The 21743-nt window shown below is 39.6% G+C and overlaps 1 protein-coding gene across 4 annotated transcripts in view; it reads left to right on the top strand.

The window, feature by feature from the left end:
- ELP3 (elongator acetyltransferase complex subunit 3) overlaps positions 1 to 21743 on the top strand; it is a 99337-nt gene that overhangs the window by 26781 nt on the left and 50813 nt on the right. For all 4 annotated transcript variants that reach the window (XM_003937211.3, XM_010347781.3, XM_074384108.1 and 1 more), the window contains 3 exons: positions 9405 to 9566; positions 12503 to 12629; positions 17392 to 17585. In XM_003937211.3, coding sequence (XP_003937260.1) covers positions 9405 to 9566; positions 12503 to 12629; positions 17392 to 17585 — 483 coding nt within the window. The remainder of the gene's footprint in view (positions 1 to 9404; positions 9567 to 12502; positions 12630 to 17391; positions 17586 to 21743) is intronic.

Here is a 21743-nt window from a genome sequence, read left to right on the forward strand (position 1 = left end):
ATGAGGTGGGAATCAACGTTCCTTTGTTTCCATATAGACATCTAGTTGCTTTAACATCACTTCTTTAAAAACTCCTTTGCCATTTGGATTATATCACACCTGTGTTAAAAAATCGAAGGACTCTATAGATGTGAGGCTGGGCCCTTTTTTGTTTCATTGATCTGTTTTTCGGTCCTTATGCCAGTACCACACTGTTTTGATTACTGTGGCTTTTTGGCATATGTATCTTACAGTCAAGTAGCATGAGTCTTCCAACTTTGTAATTGTTTTTCATGATTGCTTTAGAAATTCTAGGTCCTTTGCATTTCTGTGTAAAATTAGGATCAGCTGGCCAATGTCTATTAAAAAGTGTAATGGATTTGGAATTGTGTTAAGACTATAGAACAATGGAAAGAATTGACAATTTATTGCATCTTCCAATTCATGAACATAATATCTGTCCTTGTGTACGTATGTTTTTAATTTCTCTTGGCAGTCTTCATTGTAGAGATTTTGTAAGCCTTTTGTAAAAAAATTTCCAAAATATTTGTATGTGTTGTGGTGCTATAGTAAATACAAATTTAATTTTTAAATTTTATTTTATTATTATTATTTTGAATCAGAGTCTCAAACTGTCCAGCCCAGGCTGGAGTGCGGTGATGTGATTTCAGCTCACTACAACCTCGACCTCCTGGGTTCAAGCCATTTTCCTGCCTCAGCCTTCCAAGTAGCTGGGATTGCAGGCATCTGCCACCATGCCCAGCTAATTTTTAATTTTTGGTAGAGATTGGGGTTTCCCTTTGATGACCAGGCTGGTCTCAAACTCCCAGCTTCAGGTGATCCACCCACTTTGGCCTTGCAGAATGCCGGGATTACAGTCATGAGCCACACCATGCCTGGCTGTAAATTTCTGCTAACAAATATACAGTTGTGTTTTTTTTTTTTCTTTTTTTATTTGAGACACAGTCTTGCTCTGTCACCAGTCAGGAGTGCAATGGCATGATCTCAGCCGACTATAACCTCCACCTCCCGGGTTGAAGCGATTCTTGTACCTCAGCCTCCTGAGTGAGTAGCTGGGATTACAGGCACGTGCCACCTTGCCCAGCTAATTTTTGTCTTTTTAGTAGAGACAAGGTTTCACCATGTTGGCCAGGATGGTCTCGGTCTCTTGACCTCAGCCTCCCAAAGTGCTGGGATTACAGGCCTAAACCACCATGTCCAGCCGATTTGTATATATTAATGTTATATCATAAGACCTTACCACATTCACTATTCAAAAAGTTATTTTTGTAAATCCATTAATATTTACTTCCTAAACAATATACAGTGCATTTTATTTTTTCCCTTTTGGATCTGTATGCTTTTCTTTCTCTTGCCTTACTGCGCTGCCTAGGACCTTCAGTTAAACAGCAGTGGTGAGAGTGGGCCTCTTTGTCTTGTTTACAGTCATACAAGGAAAACATTTTTATTTCAATATTAAGTGCAGTGTTGCTTATAGTTTTTTTGTAGATACCTCTATTAGATTGAATACGTTTATTGAGAGGTTTTATCATTGACTCAGTTATCTGATGCTTTCTCTGCATCTATTTAAAGGGTCATATGATTTTCCCCCATTGTGATAATATGAATCATTTGATTGATTTTTCTTAACGTTAAACCTCACATTCCTAGGATAAACCCTGTTTGGTCATAATGTATCATCATCTTTACATATTGTTGGATTCAACTTGCTAATACTTCATAGAGGATTTTTGTATCTGTTCATAAGGGGTGGTGGTCTGTAGTTTTCTTTTTTTGTAATTTTGTTGTCAGGTATTAGTTGTTGGTATTAGTGTAAGGCAGGCTTCACAAAACAAGTAAGGATGTGTTGTTCCCTCCCCTATTTTCTGAAAGAGTTAATGTAAGATGAATGTAATTTCTTCCTTGAGTGTTTGCTAGAACTCACCAGTGAAACTATATGGGGCTAGAATTTTCTTCATGGAAGGATTTTAGATAATTAATTCAGTTCATTTAATAGATACAGATAATTAATTAGATAATTTAGATAATTCAGTTCATTTAATAGATATATTCATATTTTCTGTTTCATCTGTGTCCATTTTAGTAAGTTATGCTTTCCAAGGAATTTGTCTGTTTCATTCATTTCGTCTAACATTTTGGTATTATGTTGTTCATATATCCTTATTAGGCTTTTAACGTCTGTGGGATCTTAGTGTTCAGCCTTGTTTCAACCCTGATACTCATCATCTGTGTTCTCTCTTTTTTTCTTGTTTATACTGATTAGGGGTTTATCAGTTTTACTGTTCTTTTCAAAGAAGTAGCTTTTGGTTTTATTTCCTCTACTCTGTAGACTTCTGCTTTTATTTTTATTCTACCTTCTTTTGGTTTATATTGCTTGTCTTTTTCTAGTAACTTAAATTATAAAAGCTTGGCTGGGGCCAGGTGCTGTGGCTCACACCTGTAATCCCAGCACTTTGGGAGGCCAGGTCAGGTGGATCACCTGGAATCAGGAGGTTGAGACCAGCCTGACCAATATTATGAAACCCCTTCTCTACTAAAAATACTAATATTAGCTGGGCATGGTGGTGCTCACCTGTAATCCCAGCTAGTCAGGAGGCTGAGACAGGAGAATCGCTTGAACCCAGGAGGTGAAGGTTGCAATGAGCCCAGATTGCGCCATTGCACTCCAGCCTGGGCAGTAAGAGCAAAACTGCATCTCAAAAAAAAAAAAAAAAAAAAAAAAAGTTTGGCTGGACATGGCGGCTGACGCCTATATTCCCAGCCAAAGTAGGCAAATCACCTGAGGTCAAGAGTTTGAGACCAGCCTGACCAACATGGTGAAACCCCATCTCTACTAAAAATACAAAAATTAGCTGGGTGTAGTGGTGCACACCTGTAATCCCAGCCCCTGGGGAGGCTGAGGCAGAAGAACCACTTGAAATTGGGAGGTGGAGGTTCCAGTGAGCCTCATACCACTGCACTCCAGCCTAGGTGACAGAGTGAAACTCCTTCTTGGAAAAAAACAAAACAAAAAGCCTGGCCATCATTTTAGACCTTTTTTCTTTTCTCATGTAAGTGTATTTCTCAAAGCACTGCTTTAGCTGAATCCCACACATTCTGATACGTTGTGTTTTAATTATTATTCAATTCAAAATATTTCTCAATACCTTATATATATATATTTTTGATCCATGGAATGTATAGGAATGGGGTGTTTAATTTCCAAATTTCCATACAATGAGATTTTTCTTGATATCTTACTAATTTCTAATTTATTTTCATTTTTGCCAAAGAACCTATTTTGTGTAATTTCAGTGTTTTAAAATTCATTGAGACTTGTTTTATGGCCCAGCATATGTGGTTCTCTCGGTAAACATGCCATGTGTATTTGTAAAGAATGTGTATTCTTAGTTGCAGGGTGTCATGTTCTATAAATATGAGTGAAACCAAGGTGGTTGGTAGTGGTGTTGAGGTGGGTTTCATTTTTTATTCTTTTGTAGTTGTGTCCATTGCTAAGAGATTGAAATCTCTATGAGTGAGGAACTCTCAATGTCTCTCTTCAGTTATATTAATTTTTACTTAATATATTTTGAAAATGTTACTAGTTGCGTGCACATCTATGATTGCTATGTTTTCCTGGTGTGTGAGCTTTTCACCGTTATGAAATTACCTCTTTATCGTCATGAGATGTCCTTCTTCACCCTTGGTCTTGCAGTTGACTTGGCGTTAACTGAGCCGTCGCAGCCTCACGTGCTTACTGTTTGCCCTTTGTGTTATCTTTTTCATTCATTTGCTTTCCACTCATATGGATCCTTATCTTGAAAGTGCATTGCTTTAGACAGAAGTCTACAGTAATTGGGTCTTGTTTTTCTTTTTTTTAATCCATTTTGATTATGTCTGCCTTTTAATTGGAGTGTTTAGTCTGTTAACACTTGATATAATTATTGATACGTCCGTTTAAGTTGACGGTTGGATTTACATCTACCAGTTTAATCATCTCCTCATTTTGGTTTTCAGTAGCCAAGAATAATAGTTGTAATGAATACTATTGTGGTCTAATTCTTTATAATGTATTTTTCCTATATCCTTTAATAGGCAACATCTTCTTAAGAGAAAGGGAGAGGACTCCTTGTATCTAGTACAATGTCTTAAACATAGAATTCTGGTACTTCGTAAATGCTAAGTGAATGTGTTGGAAAGAACTATCCCTTAAGAATCACCAGACACAGCCTCCAGACTTATTTATATTCTTGTTTTGCATTATTGCCTGGTTTAATCCACTCACTTTGTGTGTGTGGTTTAGTTTTCTCATCTATAAAAATGAGGAGATAGGACTAGATTATTTCTAAAATTACACCTTTCTCTGTCATTTATGATTTGCAGCTTTCTAATGGAATGATAATTTTTATGTAAAAGATATGTTTATAAGTTATTCTTCACTTAGCAGTCACTTTCTGACAAGCATTTTCTATAATGTTTTTATGTATATAGCCCCTAAATTTTGATGTGGATATCATACTAGAAGAATGCAGTATCTGTGATTTTTTTTTTCTTTTCTATTAATAATGTGTTACTGCTGGTTCTTTAACTAGATGAGGGGACTACAAAATGATAGTGTTTGTCAGCCAAAAAAAGAATCAAACTCCAAACAAAATGTTATAGGTTGTTTCTCTATATCTTAAGTGCTGTCAGCTAATGTGCTAGGGCACAAGGGTCTTTGATTAGTCTGTCAGCTACAGTGCACCAGGTTGGTTTTTCATGGATAGTACTCATTTTTAAATCAAAATTCTGTTCTTTGTTACTTTATTTTTTGTTGGGCAGTGGTTAATTTGTAGAACCTCATAACATAGCCACCAGTATCGAGGAAGTAGACTCGACTACCATCTCAAAAAAAGATTGGAGAAATCGTTATTTTTAAATCCTGAAACACATCAAACATCCAACTCAAGTCTAGAGTATCAGTAACACAGCACTGGGCAGAACTTCAAGTTTTATTGAGGTATTTTCAAGATACTGTAGTAGTAGTTCAAAAGAAGAACTTGTTCATGGCGCTGCTGCCAAGGAATTACACTAATAACTCGAGGTGTTATCGACAATTCAAACAAATCTTTGGCTGTTCAAAGAAGTGGGTAATTTCACTGACTTGTTTTCGGACTGTAGATAGAGAAGAGATTGTATGTTGTGACTAACAAAAATGAGGATTTCTTTCCTGTACCGTTATTTACTTTGCAATCTGGTTTAAGGAGGTTGAGTATGAGGTTGTGGGATGTCCACACAGGGAATATTCTGTAAGTCTTTCAGGAACCTGAGCCTTGAGCTCTTGTGAGTGTTTCAGCAAGCATCAGGCACGTCTGGTTGCGGTAAGGACAGAGCTTTTGAAAGAGGAGCTGCCACGAATTACTAGTTATGAGAGGTGCCCTCTTCGATACCACAGCTTCTTAGAGTGAAACAAAAGATAGTTTCCAGAAGATAATGAAGAGACTTCAGAATCAGTGTGCTGTCTTCCTTCCATCAGCGTCCCCCTGGAAGGGCCCTTAGTGCAAGGGCATGGTAATAATAGATAGTGCTTTTGTAAAATGCCACTTTCTTCTTTCCAGAAATAAAAGTTGCTTCCCAAGAAATAATCTATTTATATTTCTGCCACTTCTAGCTTTTTGTTCTGTAGTCGTTCCTTTTATTTTTTTTCTTTATGTCTTATCCCCCCAGCTAGATTGTTAAGCATGTCTGGGACAAGAACTATTATATTTTTACTTTCTGAAGAATGTCTGGCCTACTGCTAGGCACCTTCTAAGGTTAACTTTTTGCAAGAGGAAGGTAACTGGTAGATTTATCTGGAGGCTGCTGTGAGAGTGAAGAGAGACCTCCTGTGTTCCCAGTTATGCTTAATTCGTTTATTCCTTCTTCAAATTTGTAATTTCTTTAACCAAGGGAGAATTTTTAGTGTTGAAGACTGTTAGCCTGTAGATGTGTTTGTTTGAGCCTGCCAGGTTTCAGGGGCTTCCTGTCCAGATGGAGAGACAGATACCACAAATAACAAGGCAGACTGCTTGTAGTGTAGACAGGGTGCTTTAGGAATGGGAGCACTCAGATCTTGCTGAGGGTGGAGGGGTTCTGGGAAGATGTCATGGACTGAGAAGTGCATTTAAGCTGTTTTGAAGGCTGGTAGCATTTGGTTTTTGTTTGCTTTTAAATTCCTGGGTTATCGTTCCATTTCTCTTCACCCCTGCACTACAGCTTTTAAAAGTTCTGTCAACATAAGGTTTTTGGCTTCAGCTATGCTTCACAGAGAACATTAGCATCTTTTATAGCTGATGCCACTCCTATGGCATACAGAAAAGCATAGGATTCAAGAGAGCCCACATCATTGGGCTGTTCAGGCTTAAAATGAACCTGTAATACCACAACAAGAGCAGTGGAATTGGAATCAAAGGATCCCTTTTGAATCCTGGCTTTGTCTCTGAGAAGCTGACAGAGTTCTTGCGTGCGGAAGGACTTGTAGCCCCCAGGAGGTATGGGAGTTGAACTAGGTACTGAAGGAGAACTCTTCTTTTGGATGGCTAAATGGCACTATTGGATAGCGACCTAAATAATACGGGGGATTATATTAATAGCAGGCCATAAAATATCAGCTCAGATAAGTTGAACACCTGTATGTGCATATACACATATTAAAGAACAGTTATGTTGATATGTTTGCATCTCTGTTAAATGAAAAATGAGATTTAGTGAGATGTAGGATTAGGTATAATATTAAAAAATCCTCATGAGAATACAGTGAGCTGATGGGGAAAATTACCATATACTCTTGTTTAGGCTGCTCCTTAGGATTCCCTTCATTTTGTTATTCATATTGATACAAATTTTTGTTTAATTGCTTTTCAAATGAAAATATAATTCTGGAAAGAGGAAATGCAGTGAAAGCCTTTTTATAAATATAGAATATTGAGTTTTCAAAACTTGAGTTGTTTTTTTTCTTCCTCCATTTTTGTTGCTGCAAAAGGTAATGACTTTTCCTCCCTGAGGAAAGACATTTTTGAAATGGAGTTAAATTATTATTTGACAATAGGGTTTCCTTCTACGGGCTGCACTATATTCTGATGACTTGGAAAGAGGCCTCGTGCAGCAGTGCCCACAGTATGCCCTTGATGGGGCCCTTGACACTCTGAGCAATAGAAAGACTAGCTAATAGGTTTTCTCTTTGCTTTGCAGAAATTCCCATTTGTGTAATTGCCTACCCTCTGGTTTTTCCCAGTGATGTAAGCTACTATTACGCCCCTACGCTTGCTAACTTAATGGTATCACTTAGAAGAAATACTGCAGGTTTTTTAAAAAAATACCAATTAATAGGAGGGTTTATGGTACAATTTTGGAATGCCTCATTCTAGGATATTCTCATTGACTTTTAAAAACATCATCATTTAGAGCTTTCTGTTTCTGGGTTTTTTTTTGTTTTGTTTTGTTTTTTTTGTTTTGTTTTTGTTTTCAGCCTCTGTATGGTTTGCCTCCTCCATATGCTGGAGGGGAAGGTGTGTCATGTCTCGCCTGTGGCAGCAGGAACCTCCTGTTACTGCATGCCTTGGTGCCCACCTGTTGGAAAGGCACAGGACCCGATGATTCTGTTGTTTCAGGGAAGCCAAATCAGTTTGAATCCTGTCTTAGGCAGGATTTGATAAGATCTGAGCCCTTTTCTGTCTCATAGTTCAGCTTTTAGTGACTTTGGACCAGTTGTTCACCTTTAGTCCCGTTGCCTCTGGTAATTCTACCTAAAACCTCGTGGAATACAGAAATAAACAGTGCAGAAGAGTTTGAATGTCCACAGTGAAGACTTCAGAATTTGTCCTCTAGATCAGTGATTCTTAGTTTTCTTAATAATTACTCTTAGCAACAAATAAGTCAGTATTACTGACAATTAAGAAAGAAAGAGTGAACCTCATGGAATTAGTTATAAAAATTACAGAAATTTTATGATTTTTGCCTTTCAGTAAAGAGCGATGAACTTCTTCAGAAAGAAGGAAAATAAATGGCAAAATTGTTTTTTTAAAAAAAGGCTTCTCTCATCCTCCCCCCAAAATTGAAAACATTGTAGAAGGGTGCACTGAGAAGAATTATTGGGTTCTAAGAATTGAGAAATGTTAGCTGGCTGCAGTGGCTCACACTTGTAATCCACACACTTTGGGAGGCCAAGGCAGGTGAATCATTTGAGGTCAGGAGTTTGAGACCAGCCTGGCTAACATGGTGAAACACTGTTCTTCCTAAAAATACAAAAAAATTAGCTGGGCCTGCTGGCGTGTGCCTGTAATCCCAGCTACTTGAGAGGCTGAGGCACAAGAATCACTTGAACCCAGACTGGGCGACACAGTGAGAGCCCACATCCAAAACAAAACAACACAAAACAAAACTAGAATTGAGAGACGTTGAAAAGCAGAGACATCTGGAGTCCACGCTGAGTTGTCTAAGCAGTGTGGTAGCCGGAATACAGAGCAAGGATTTTGAAGTCAGATGGACCCAACTTCAGATTCTGACTCTGATTTTATTAGCTCAGTGCCCTTGAACAAGCTGTTTACTCCTTTTCAACTTCAGTTTCATCACCTGTGAAATGGAGATAATAGGACCCACTTCACAGAGCTGGTGGGAGGATTCAGCACTAGCGTATATGACACAGAGCTTGGCCCACAACGGCCTCTGCAAATGCGAGCTCCTATGACCTCACTTCACCAGCCCTCCTAGCAAGAGACTTACTTCTCTGCATCTTTGGCCAGCATTAAGGCCACTAGCTCAAACAGCTGGAATCTAAAATGGTGCTCTCTGATATGTGATTTTAGCAAAAGACAAAAATGGTATGTAATTTTGTAAATTATTGCTAAGTTTAATAGACTCAGTGAAAAGACTTCTGTGTATACAGAAGACCTTTCATCTGAAATATTACTGTAATCATTACACCTACCCTCCCCCTTGTTTCCCTTTCATTTAAAATGACTCAAAAATATGGAGTGGGAAATAAATAATGCAGATGGTTTTCACTTCTGTGAAAAATGGTCGCTAGGAATTGAAAAATAGGTTTTCACAGTTGAAATCACTGCTTCCAAGGAGATGATGGTTGCAGCTTACTGCAGGAGCATGATAGTGATAATGATGATAATAACATTATTATGCTAGCTCAGTCACTTCAGTCCTATGAGGTGTAGATTCTATATTATCCTCATTTTGCAGATAAAGGAACCGAAGCACAAGGAGGTTAATACCATTCCCATTAGCATAGTTAGGAAGTAGCAGAGCCAAGATTTGAACTCAGACAGTCTGGCTCTAGAGCGAACACTCTTAACCACTAGTGATCTTATACTAAAAAGACAGAGAAGGCAGTCTTTTGAGAGGGAGTAATGTCCTAAAACCTGCATCAGGTTTATTATTTTAGATTTTCTCTACAGGTATTCCGAGAGAAGCCTCACAAAGTGTATCGGAATTACTATTGAGACCAGACCAGATTATTGCATGAAGCGGCATTTAAGTGACATGTTGACGTATGGCTGCACAAGGCTGGAGATCGGGGTGCAGAGCGTTTATGAAGATGTGGCCAGAGACACCAACAGGTAAGATGGTGGCGGGTGATCTTGCACAGGTACTCCCCCGTCTCCACCAGCGTTCTCTGCATTCATCCCCATCCTTTCTTCCTTCTGACCAGTCTTAGGGAAAGAGGTGTGGGAATTCCTCCTTTTCAAAGTTCTTTCTTCTGTCTGTGCTCTTAATTCCATCCCTCCTTTCCCTCATTTCAGTCTTTCTCTATTGACTCTTTTCCAGCAGGCCATAAACATGCCCATCTTGCTCCCTCTTGTCCTGAGCAGCCTTGTCCATATAGAAAGCAGGGGAGAGGACTTGAGGTCAGTAGTTTAAAGCAGGAGAGAAGGCCGAGGAGAGAAGAACGAAGAGTTTGAATGAAAACGACGTCAGGGTGAGGTTTAAGAGATTCATTTTTGTGGAGCAGATACCAGCTGGCAAAAGTTTGGTGATGCCGTGGTTGTAAACGTTGAGAAATTTGGGAGTGCAAGGAAAGAAGGAAATAAGAGTTGGTAGAACTATAAGAAGTTATGTTCCCTCTAGAAATACATCTTTTGATCGAAAAGAAAATACCTGTGAAAGGTTTTTTTTTTTTTTTTTTTTTTTGAGACGGAATTTCGCTCTTGTTACCCAGGCTGGAGTGCAATGGCACAATCTCGGCTCACCGCAACCTCCGCCTCCAGGGTTCAGGCAATTCTCCTGCCTCAGCCTCCTGAGTAGCTGGGATTACAGGCACGCACCACCATGCCCAGCTTATTTTTTGTATTTTTAGTAGAGATGGGGTTTCACCATGTTGACCAGGTTGGTCTCGATCTCTCGACCTTGTGATCCACCCGCCTCGGCCTCCCAAAGTGCTGGGATTACAGGCTTGAGCCACCGCGCCCGGCCTGAAAGGTTAACTGTATAAGGAACTTCACAGTTAATTGCTAAATGAGTGGAGCAGGGGAGACAATTGAGAGTGTCTTAGGCAGCTGAGATGATTGACTGAGAATGGTCACCGCGGGCTGTGGAGGACGGATGTGTCGAGTTGATTGTTAAAGGCCCCTTTATTCCGTAGGATTTGGGTACACATAGTGGTGGTGTGCCAGGAGAGGGAAGCAAAGGGGAACTAGGGAGACAGGCACTGAGTAGCATCTTAGAAACAACCAAGAGGAATGCCAGGCTGAGGAGAATGGAATTTCCCCTTAAGGAGTAGAGATCCATTGAATATTTTTCAGCAGGGGAAGAATCTAATGGATATTATGCTTAATTAAGAAAGAGTAACTGAATAGGATGCTCTTATGTGGGAAAAGGCTTCAACGAGGGAAACTGTAGAGTGCTGCAGCCTTCAGGGGCTGTGGTAGAGAGACACCTGTGCAGATGGAGGGGACGGGGAAGCTTTCTGAAGAATACGACATCTGAGCTGAGACTTCACGGAAGAGTCTGAATTGGTCAGGTACAGTAGAGGAAGATTGTTTTAGGCAAAAAGAAAATATGAACAAACTCCTAGAGATGGGAGTGCCTGGCACATTTGGGGAATTTGGAGTGGCTTGGTTTGTTGAGAATGTGAGGTAGTGGTGAGGCTGGAAAGCAATCAGAGGGGCTCATTATTAGGGGCCTGACTCTTCAGTGCAGGGAGGCTGGGCAGTAATCCAGTGGAGCAAGCCACCAGCAGGCTTACAGCTACAATGTGCTGGAGCATATCTGCAGCTTAAAAAGATTGCTTAGTTACCGTGTAAGGGGCAGGTCAGAGAAGAGCAAGCTGGAAGGGAGACAGTATGAGGCTGTCACAGAAATTAAGCAGGAAATACTGATGTCCTGGAAACAAGTGAATGGTGGTGCTTGGTGACTGATTGGAAATGAGGATAGGAGAGAATGGGAAGTCAAGGAGGCTTGGAGAGAACACGGGTTTCATTTTGGCTTTACTAAGTTTAAGATACCTGTAGAATAGCCAGTTGAAGGTTTGCTGTAGAGCACGGCTAGGCAATAGATGATTCAGCAGTGATCAAAATGTTCTGTGCCTGCACTGAATTTTCCATTTTAATGCTTCTAAATTTAAATTTTAATAATCACATGTGCCTAGTGGCTATCATTTTAAACAGTGCTGCTTTAAAGTGTTGGTTATTTGGGTTTGGAATTCAGGAGAGAGGCCTGACCTCCTCCTAGGAATTGGGAAGTCCTTAGCAAAAAGAGATTAGAAATTGAAGCCATGGAAATGGATGGGAGCATTCGGAGTGTTTCTAGGATCCTTCTGCGGAGAGTGGGAACATCTTGGTGGCAGGATTGCCACAAGGCTTCAGTCTAGTTACCCGAAACTATTATTGGGACTTGTTTCTTGCTTGATGTGCCTCTAGAATGCCAAGTTAACATTCTTTATCCATGTGGCCCCAAATGACTGTGTCTTGTCACTAAGTTATTCATTCTCTGTTTCTACAGTTTTTTTAAGGACCCTCCACACCCACCAGTGAAATCTATTTTGTGTCATAGGTTTCACTCTTCCTCTCTGTCTACAAATAATTTCACAAGATATTTAAAGGAAGGAACATAGCAGCTTGCTGTTTCTGCGCAGTTTTGAGCTCATTCTTGTTTTTAATATATTTTAATATTTACATTCATAAACAAAGATAATATAGATTATTTAACATTTAATATATTTTAATATTTACATTTATAAGCTTATTTTGACTGGTGATGCTAAACCAAATAATTTCAATACACATTAACTCTTGCGACCCCAATCCTTTGCTTTTAAGACTTTGAGTAGATGGTGAGGGAATTTCTGAGACATATCTCAGAAATCAAGTTATTTACTTCCAAGTGTCCTGAGAGGCAGGGATGTAAAAAATGACTTTCTGAGCTGTCTTTTCCTCCAGCCATATGATTTTGGTAGTGGAACTTACATTACCTGTCTCAGAGATTGTTTCCCCCCGGTCCTTGTGTTAAGTTTGTCACCCATTTATTTGTGTAACAGATAGTGATTTTGTTTCCTTAGGGGCCACACCGTGAAGGCAGTGTGTGAGTCATTTCACCTGGCTAAAGATTCCGGTTTCAAAGTGGTGGCCCATATGATGCCTGACCTGCCAAATGTGGGACTAGAAAGAGACATCGAACAGTTCATAGTAAGTGTGGCTTCAGCCAGGCACATTCAGAATGCCTCTGCGTGTTTCTCATCCCCTGTGTGCTCTTGTTGCTTGTTTAGTGAAGGTGTTTTTCACTGTTAAAGAAATACATCCTTATTATAGAATATTAGAAACACAGTAGGGTAGGAGACGTCACCCACAGCCCCATCAGATGACACTCTTAACATTGTAATGGATTCTTTTCAAGATTTTTTTATGCTTAGGCTGTTTGGCGGGGTGAATTTGTTTATGCAAATATAGCACAGACATACAAATATATATGACATAGGACATTATTTTAATAACTTTTTCACGTAACATTATAACAAACATTTATCCATATTGTAGCCTGGTCTCTGTTAACATGTTAACATATTTAAACGTCTTTTTAATTCAATATGTCATACCTTGCTTAACCCCTTGCAAGATTTTCAAAATTTAAGAAATTACTGGTTTTTTTATATTCTTTTAAAAACGCTGCAGGCAAATGACTTTATGTGTATAACTTTCTGCAGTCTTTAGGTTTATCTGTTCACAATAAATTCCATGGAGTAGGATTATCAAGTAAAGGTAGAAACATTTTAAGATTCTCACTGTATTACTAAGTTGCTTTGCAGAGAGTTATAACAATTTATACTCATTTCAGCAGAGTTTTTCTCCCCAAATAATTCTCTTCTGATTTTTTTCTGTATATACTTACACTTGCATATACACATATGCACATATAATATTTTACTCTTGGCTAGTTTGATCGATAAAAGTGCCATTTTGTATTTTGAAGTTGAAATCATAGATTTTTCAAATTTGTATTTACTAATTACATTTCTTTCATCATTTTGGAATTGTGTGTCCTCTGACTCATTACTCTATTGGAATATGAATATTTGTAATAAATATTAGTTTCTATGACCTTTTTAAGTAAGGAGATTATAGACTCATTTTTAAAAAAAAAAATTTGTTTTAAATATTTTCCTTAACCTATGTTGAACTTTTACTTGTGCTTTCATTAAATTGATTTTTTTTTCTTCTTCTTCTTCTTCTTCAAATGCTTCTAAGCTTAGAACTGCCTTTCAGCTCTTTGAATTTTAACTCTGGCTTGTTTTATTGTTGTTGTTAACTCTCACCGTTTCTTAATCCTTGTGAACTTTGTTGTGGGAAATGAGATTGGTCAGACCTTTTGTTTTTTCTTCATTCTCAGATTGGGCAAGTGTGTTCTAGGGAGATCCTTTTAGTGAACATGATGACAATATTTGTCAAGTTACTTCATCTATTAAAGTACTTTTAATTCGTTCTGCTTAGAAAAACGCAGTTCACCATGTCTTATTTGTGAAGCTAATAATTCTTTCCTCGCAAGAAGTTTACTTTTATTATTTAAGCCGGTGAACTGCGCCTGAGGACCTGTTTATACGATAACATTAGTTCACAGATATCCCTGTTCGTAATTCCCCCGCACTGGCAGTGTAATAGATTGCGAGTCTAGTATCCTTCCCTCAGTAACTAATAGCCAGGTGCTCAGACACCACGCCAAAAACGCACCTGAAACACACATTTCTTTAGCACAGCTCCTAGGGAGACCAGTGGATAGCCAGAACTCATGAAGTTTAAGTGCTCTTGAAAAACCTAGTAGTATGTTTCATACTGTAGCAAGTCATAGCAAATAGCTGAGTCTCGGTATGTATTTTCCTTGGTGTACTCAACATAAGGAATAATAGTTCAGTAATAATAATGCAAAGACAACCCTTCTTGTAAACAGATTTATTTGTTTGTTTGTAATCTTATCAGGGAAACCCACAGGGAAGATGAGTGGATCATATTTCTTTTCTAACTGCATCCTAGTAAATGAGCAACAGAAGGGAACTAAAATGAAAAATCTGAGTTCTCTTTAGAGAAAACTTCTCTACAAATTAAATTGTTTGAAAAGAAATAATCTTTAGAACTTGATGAGAAAAGGCAAACAGCTGCGTAGGAAAATGGGCAAAAAGCCTGAACAAACATTTCACAAAAGAGAACATTCAGATAACCAATAAACCTATCAAAAAGTTCTCAAAGTAATTAATCTTCAAAGAAGCGAAATTTAACACTACAGTTGGTTTCTTAGTTTGTTAAAGCACCTTGATCTTGCATTGTGGATGTAATGTATCTTATCTCTCTGGAGAAAAGTATTACGGATATTTTTTATACATTTTGTTTTTCTTTATGCAGTGCCTCTGTTTCCTCCAAGTGCCTTTTTTGTTTTGGTTGGCCCCCTTCATGCTCTAGGCTTTCCCCAAGTTTATGATGAGCTTCCGCCAAATGATCAGAAGCAATTTCTTATGCTTTGAAGAGTGAAAAACCGGTTGGCAAGGCCTGTGTGCCTACCTTGCAGGCATGCCTCACTGAATGATGTTCTTTTAGCAATGAGCTTTCCTTTCTATAGGGGATTCCTGAATGTCAGTATCGTGAACTCTTATGTAGGCCCATTTGATTCATCCAGACATGAACTCTCCAACTTCCTGCTCTGGGCTGAGTGGCCCGAGTATATCTCAGGAAGTTGGTTGCTGACATCCAGGGAGTGGGGCAGAGAGTCCACCAGTCAGTGTGCTGGCTTTTCCTTGTTTTCAGCCTTGGTCTTCGCCGAGACCTTCCTTTGTACCCGGAATCTCGGAGCCCAGAGGCTTTCCAGTTTCTCCAGGGACTAAACCTTCTTATCTGCCTGTTCAGGAAAGGCTAAGGGTTCATGGATAAATCCCTCTGTGTACACACTTGATCCAGTGCCCCTGTTTTTATCTCCATGTCTCTCCTCCATCCTGCCCAGTTCTTGGTACCTCTGATCGGTGAGCCTCTTTGGGACTCTCAGTGTGATTCAGCAGGCCTTTCGTTCCTGTCTCCTTTTGCTGTTTTCTTTACTTGCAAAGTCGTTCACAAGCCTTCCTACTTTCTGTCTTTGAAGAATTTGTCGCCATCGTGGGTCTCTTGCCTCCTTTCTTGTCCTCTATGTTCTTTGGGATTTATATTTTTTTTAAAAATTCTTTCTTGTTACTTTAGTCTGGTTTTGGAGGGAAAGAAAACAAACACGTTTTAATTCTCTGGTGTAACTGAAAATCGAGAACCAATTAATTTTCATTCTTTCCAAAGGAATGTATCAGCTTATACGTCTCCTAAACTTACTATACAAGCCCCAGAAGTACTTTTCTGAAATCCTGTGTTCAAATGTGGATTCAGACTGGGTGGACAGTGGTTTCAATACATGCTTTTTGTGGAATGACTGCAGAATATTTATTTATTTATTTATTTATTTTTGATACAGAGTCTCACTCTGTTGCCCAGGCTGCAGTGCAGTGGCACAGTGTCAGCTCACAGCAACCTCCGCCTCCCAGCCTCAAGCGATTCTCCTGCCTCAGCCTCTTGAGTAGTTGGGATTACAGGCACTGCCACCATGCTCGGCTAATTTTTGTATTTTTATAAGAGGTGGGGTTTCACCTTGTCAGCCAGGCTGGTCTCCCAACTGCTAACCTCAGGTGATCTGCCCACCTGGGCCTCCCAAAGTGCTGGGATTACAGGTGTGAGCCACTGCGCCTGATTGGCTGCAGAATATTTATTAAAGGCCTAATGATTCTTTAAAATGTAAATGTTATAGGAAAATCACACAATTACAGAAGAAGATATCTGAGACAAAATAGTATATGAAGAATACAGCGTTTAAAAACGTGACAGATGTCGATGAGAGATGGAAAAGTCTATCGTGACATTTCTTTGTAAAGCGAGTTAAACAAGGAAGAGCTTTGTAAGAATAACGTGGCTAAGATAAAACGTATTTTTACAGTTTACAAAATACAGCCCGGCCAGCTGAGTAGATACTCCCGCCAAGGTGGGAGTGAGAGGGGACTGTGTGAGTCCACTTTCATTTCTCCAAAATATATTATGCAAAACAAGATTAGAGCAAATTATCAGTGCAAAGTCATGGAAAGGAGGATGCCTGGTGTCTCATAGCTACGTTCCAAGATAAAGAAAGCAGGTGACATAGTATAAGACATGACTGTACCAAAAGGTGATGAGTTCGATGTATTGCTCAGTGTCCAGATAACAAATGGACAACGTGTAGCCAGGATAGGAACGGTGCCAGTTGGCCTTAGGACAAAATAGTCATATCCAGGGATCAGCCAACTATGCCTCTAAAGGCCCCTATATTAAACATTTAAATTTTATAAGCCAGATGATCTGTCACACTGTCGAAATACTTAAACAGTTAAACATATTCCATTATTAAAGGAAGCTATACTCTAGAGGTGAAAGCAGACATTGAATAGATTGTCATATGATGATAAGAAAGAGGTGATAGAGGGGTCAGTGGAATTTTTTTTTTTTAAGTGGGATAGCTAGTATTTGAAGATCACAAGGGCTCCTCTAAAGAAGTGGCATTCAAACTGAGACTTGCAGATGAGCTGCATGAAGAAAAACGGATGAGCTTTCCAAGCAAAGGAAACTGCCTTTGCATTGGAAAGACCAGGTGGTTAGGGGTGGCGTGAGATGAGATTGGGGAGGGGACAGGCTGGAATGGTGAGGGCCTGGTGCAGTCCAACACACACCCACTTGACTCCAGTGAGGCTACAGAAACAAGGAGTTTCTGTTCTGTCTGTATGCCCTACCCGGTCAGACGGTCAGAAGCAAAGGCTGCCCCAGGGCCCACCAGGAGTGCCAGAGAAGCTGCCCAAGGGTTGAGATTTCACCCAGGGTGATCTCTGCGTAAGTAATGGAAAAGTTATTTTCTGTTCTCTATTCACAGGAGTTTTTCGAGAATCCTGCTTTCCGTCCCGATGGTCTGAAACTCTATCCTACCCTGGTGATTCGTGGGACCGGGCTTTATGAGCTTTGGAAATCAGGAAGATATAAGAGTTATTCTCCTAGTGACCTGGTCGAATTGGTGGCTCGGATCCTAGCCCTCGTGCCTCCATGGACTCGGGTGTACCGAGTGCAGAGGTAGTGTATTATCTTTTATTCCTAAAATAGTCGGTGACTAGTCTGTTTACCATTTCTCATGGTAGATCAGAAATACTCTGATTTCATATAGAGGCTTTTGATTTTTTTAATGGAAATAAGATATCTGGCATGCTGTCTGTAAATAGAGAGGGATGGAAATCACAGCATGTCTAAGCCACTTTACCAATATCATATTTATTCATCTACCCATTCATTCATGAGCCTGGAGACAGTCACAGTGGTAAATAGGCATGATGCTTGCTTCTGAGGAGTTTATGGGCTAGATCAGCGTTTCCTCTTCCAGGTCTACTTCCGTCTAGATGCAGTAATGGATGTGAGCATAAGAAGTGTGGCCATGTGTGCAATCTGTCCTAGAGCCTCTGAAAGAAAAAGTAGTAACAGTCATTCTTTACAGATATTAATGTAAATTTGGAGAAAAGGCAACATATTTTTGATGGCATGAAGAAAATAAAATAATCTGAACTGTTTTCTTCCTAGGAAAGAGAAAGTAGATCTCATTTGCAGTCAGGAACCTTATTTACCTATTTATGCATACATACATATATAATAGAAATGTAACATAACATCGAACAAAAATTTTTGAAACCATAAAGTTACCTGTATACCTGCAATCCTAACAAAGCCAATCCTATATTTGCTAATAAGTAAGGCACATTCCCACCACCCTGCCAAAAACTACCCAGGTTCCAATATTACAAATGTAAGGCCAGAAGGAGACTGCAAATGCTAGAGCAGGCCTCCACTGGGCACAGAAACTGTGTGACTGATCATGTAAAGCAGTGAACACTGAAAACAGGCAGTATTAACTACTTAAGGAAAATTATCAAGGATACAAAGTAATGGCCTTGCTTGAAGGTCAAAGGGCATTTACAGGATACTTGTGCTGCATACTAATTTCTCACAGTTTTTAAATCATTGGCCAAACTCCAGGATCTAAATTGCCTGTATGATCTCTATTTTTATAAATACACCTAAGAATACTAAGGAGATTTTAATAGAAAAATCAACTGTGGACATTGCTTGCATGGCCCTTCCCCTTGTTGTTCAACCCTTCTGAAGCAATTCAGTCCAAAAGACATTAGGTGGCGCTGAGCAACGTAGGTGTCAACGTGCAGGAGGCAGGGAGCCACAGGGTCCAGAGTAGGGTGAGAATGTGTCACCTGCAGGAGGCAGAGGCATAGTGCAGGCTGTTGAAGTCTGAATGTAGCAAAAAGAGCATTCATTCTCACTGAGGGCAGATCTGGTACAGGATGTCAGAGCCGTACATCCTGTAGGGGTATGCTGCAGATATGTGCAGAAGAGGAGACAGTAAGAAAAACTCCGTTACTTACATGGAAATAATCTAATCAGCAGATATATTAAGGATAATGGGTGCAAAGTTTTTTGTTATCTTAGAAGTCAGTCACAAATGTGAAAAAAGAAAATTAGTGTGAGTGCTGTGGTGTTTCAGAATAGGAGATATTGCTGTGAACTCATGGTTTCCAACATATAGGTAGATGTAGAAATAAGTGTAAATGTAATGAATAACAACACAGTTGGCCCTCCATATCCTCGGATTCTGTATTCTTGAAATTCAACCCACCACAGATGAAAAATATTGAGAAAAAACAGTGGGTGGTTGTTGCATCTATGTTGAACATGTACAGATTTTTTTCTTGTCATTACTCCCTAAACAATACAGTATAACAACTAGTTATAGTAGTTACAGTGTATGAGATATCAATAAGTAATCTAGAGGCCAGACATGGTGGCTCACGCCTGTAATCCTAGCACTTTGGGAGATGAAGGTAGGCAAATCACCTGAGGTCAGGAGTTCGAGACCAGCCCGGCCAGCGTGGTGAAACCCTGTCTCTACTAAAAATAGAAAAATTAGCTGGGTGTGGTGGCTGGCGCCTGTAATCCCAGCTACTCAGGAGGCTGAGGCTGGAGAATCACTTGAACCTGGGAGGTGGGGGTTGCAGTGAGCAGAGATCACTCCATTGCACTCCAACCTGAGTGACAAGAGCAAAACTCCATCTCAGAAAAAACAAAAAGTAATCTAGAGGTGATTTAAAGTATACAGGAGGATGTGCATAGGTTCTATGCAAATACCACATCATTTTATAGAAGGGACTTGAGCATCCATAGATTTCGGTATCCGTGGGAGTCCTGGAACCAATCCCCTTTGGATACCAAGGGACAACTATAAATAAAATATGTGTGTGTGTGTGTGTGTGTGTGTGTGTGTGTGTGTGTGTGTGTGTGTGTTTTATAGCAATGAGTGCACCTAGTTTCCAGTGAGCACACCTGGTTTCCAGATCTTGATCTCTAAGTACTCTCCACCACTAAAAGGAACCTCTTGTGCCAGAAAGTAAGGAGGTGTTCAAAGAAGAAAGGGGAAGCTGCCTTAAAGGGCTCCCATTGGCCAAATCTGGGACAATTTTAGCATGAAAATAAATGTTGATATTAACAGATTATAACCAACTGAATAAAATAGGAATCCACAAGTTTATACTAATGCACATAATTAAATTAATCAATTGTAAGTGTGATTTAGAACTATCGTATTTGCAGTCAGTCTTTATCATTCTCAGATTACTTATTGCAAATTTTCCTACTCACTAAAATTTATTTGTGACTCAAATCCAATACTGGTATTTCCACAGTCTTTCTTGGACATGTGAAAAGCAGTGAAAAATTTGAGTTGCCCAGCATGTCACCAGCTGAGCTCAAGACAGGTGATGTTTTGCCTTCTTGTTTCAGCACTCACACTGGGAGCCAGTGTCCTTTTTGCAGTCTGTTTTGTGCCACATTTTTCAAAGTTTTGTGCAGTTTGTTCAGGTTTTGCAGTTTAGTGTGGCCACCAAGCACAGTGCTGAAGTGCTGGCTATTGCTTCTGATGCAGGAAGGCTGTGATGTGCCTTCTGGAGGAAACACGTGTTATGTAAGCTTTGTTTGGGCGTGAGTGATGGGCTGTTGGCCATGAGTTCAGTGTTCATGAATCAACCAAATGTATAAAATAAGATGTATTTAAACAGAAACACAAATAAAACAAGGTTATGTGTTAATAGACTGACAAAAATATTGTGACCAGAGCTTCATAGGAACCTAATCTTGTGTTTCCCCTAGGAGCAATTGTTCAATATTCAATATAACTGTGTTGGTGGCACTTTGTAGAATGTAACTACCTACTGACTACTTACTGCCTACTGACAGAACTAGAACCAACTACTGACTGTACATAGTTTCAGAGTATCTCCGCTACCATACTTACCAATCACAGCGTGGAAGAGAATAACTTAACGGTGGGAAAACCCTGGCAGCTGATCAAAGTGAACGTTATCAGTAACAGGACAAATCACAGTTCTAGGCTGCCTGTTAGAGGATATGAGAACATAGCGTCACTTCTGTGTTACTCAGCTAGAACTGCACAATCTGAATCCGATAGTCAGGAAACGTTATACAAAACAAAGTGGAGGAACATTCTAAAGCATAAATGTCCCGTAATCTTCAAAAGTATCAGGATCAAGAAAGGAGTTCCAACTGGCCAGAGACTACAGAGACGTGACAAATACAACGTAAGGTTCTGAACTGGGTCCTTTTGCTGGAAAGGACTTTACTGGGATACTAGGGAAACTCGGGTGGGGTCTAGGAGTTAACACTGGTGAAGTATCCATGTTAACTTCCTCACTTTGATTGTTCTGTTGTGGTTATGTAAGAGAATGGCCTTGTAGGAAGCATTTAAAGTATGCTCAGGGCGTTGGGGCATCTTATTTGCAAATTAACTTTCAAATAGCTGAGGAAGATAATTATTTGTACTGCACTTGGGACTTTTTGTGTAACTTTGTGGTTGTTTCAACATCTAATCCATTGGAAGACAAAGATGCAGTAAATAGCATTCACAGAGACAAAAGAAAAAGATCGTTGCATGTATTATAACTGACTGGAGAAACCGGAGAGCAGTGAAGCTGTGGATTCTCAGCCGCAGAGCACGGCAACAGACAGCACAGAATAGAGAGCAATTTCACATCCAGAAATACCGAAAGGAACAAGGCATGGATCACACAGGCAATCAGTTGAAGAATTTGCATTTTCTCCCTCTGTTTTCAGCTTGAAATTTCTTTCTGCTTGAAATTTCTCTCTGCTGTAACCAGTGAG

The sequence above is a fragment of the Saimiri boliviensis genome, chromosome 13 (assembly GCF_048565385.1).
Source record: "Saimiri boliviensis isolate mSaiBol1 chromosome 13, mSaiBol1.pri, whole genome shotgun sequence".
Lineage (NCBI taxonomy): Eukaryota > Metazoa > Chordata > Mammalia > Primates > Cebidae > Saimiri > Saimiri boliviensis.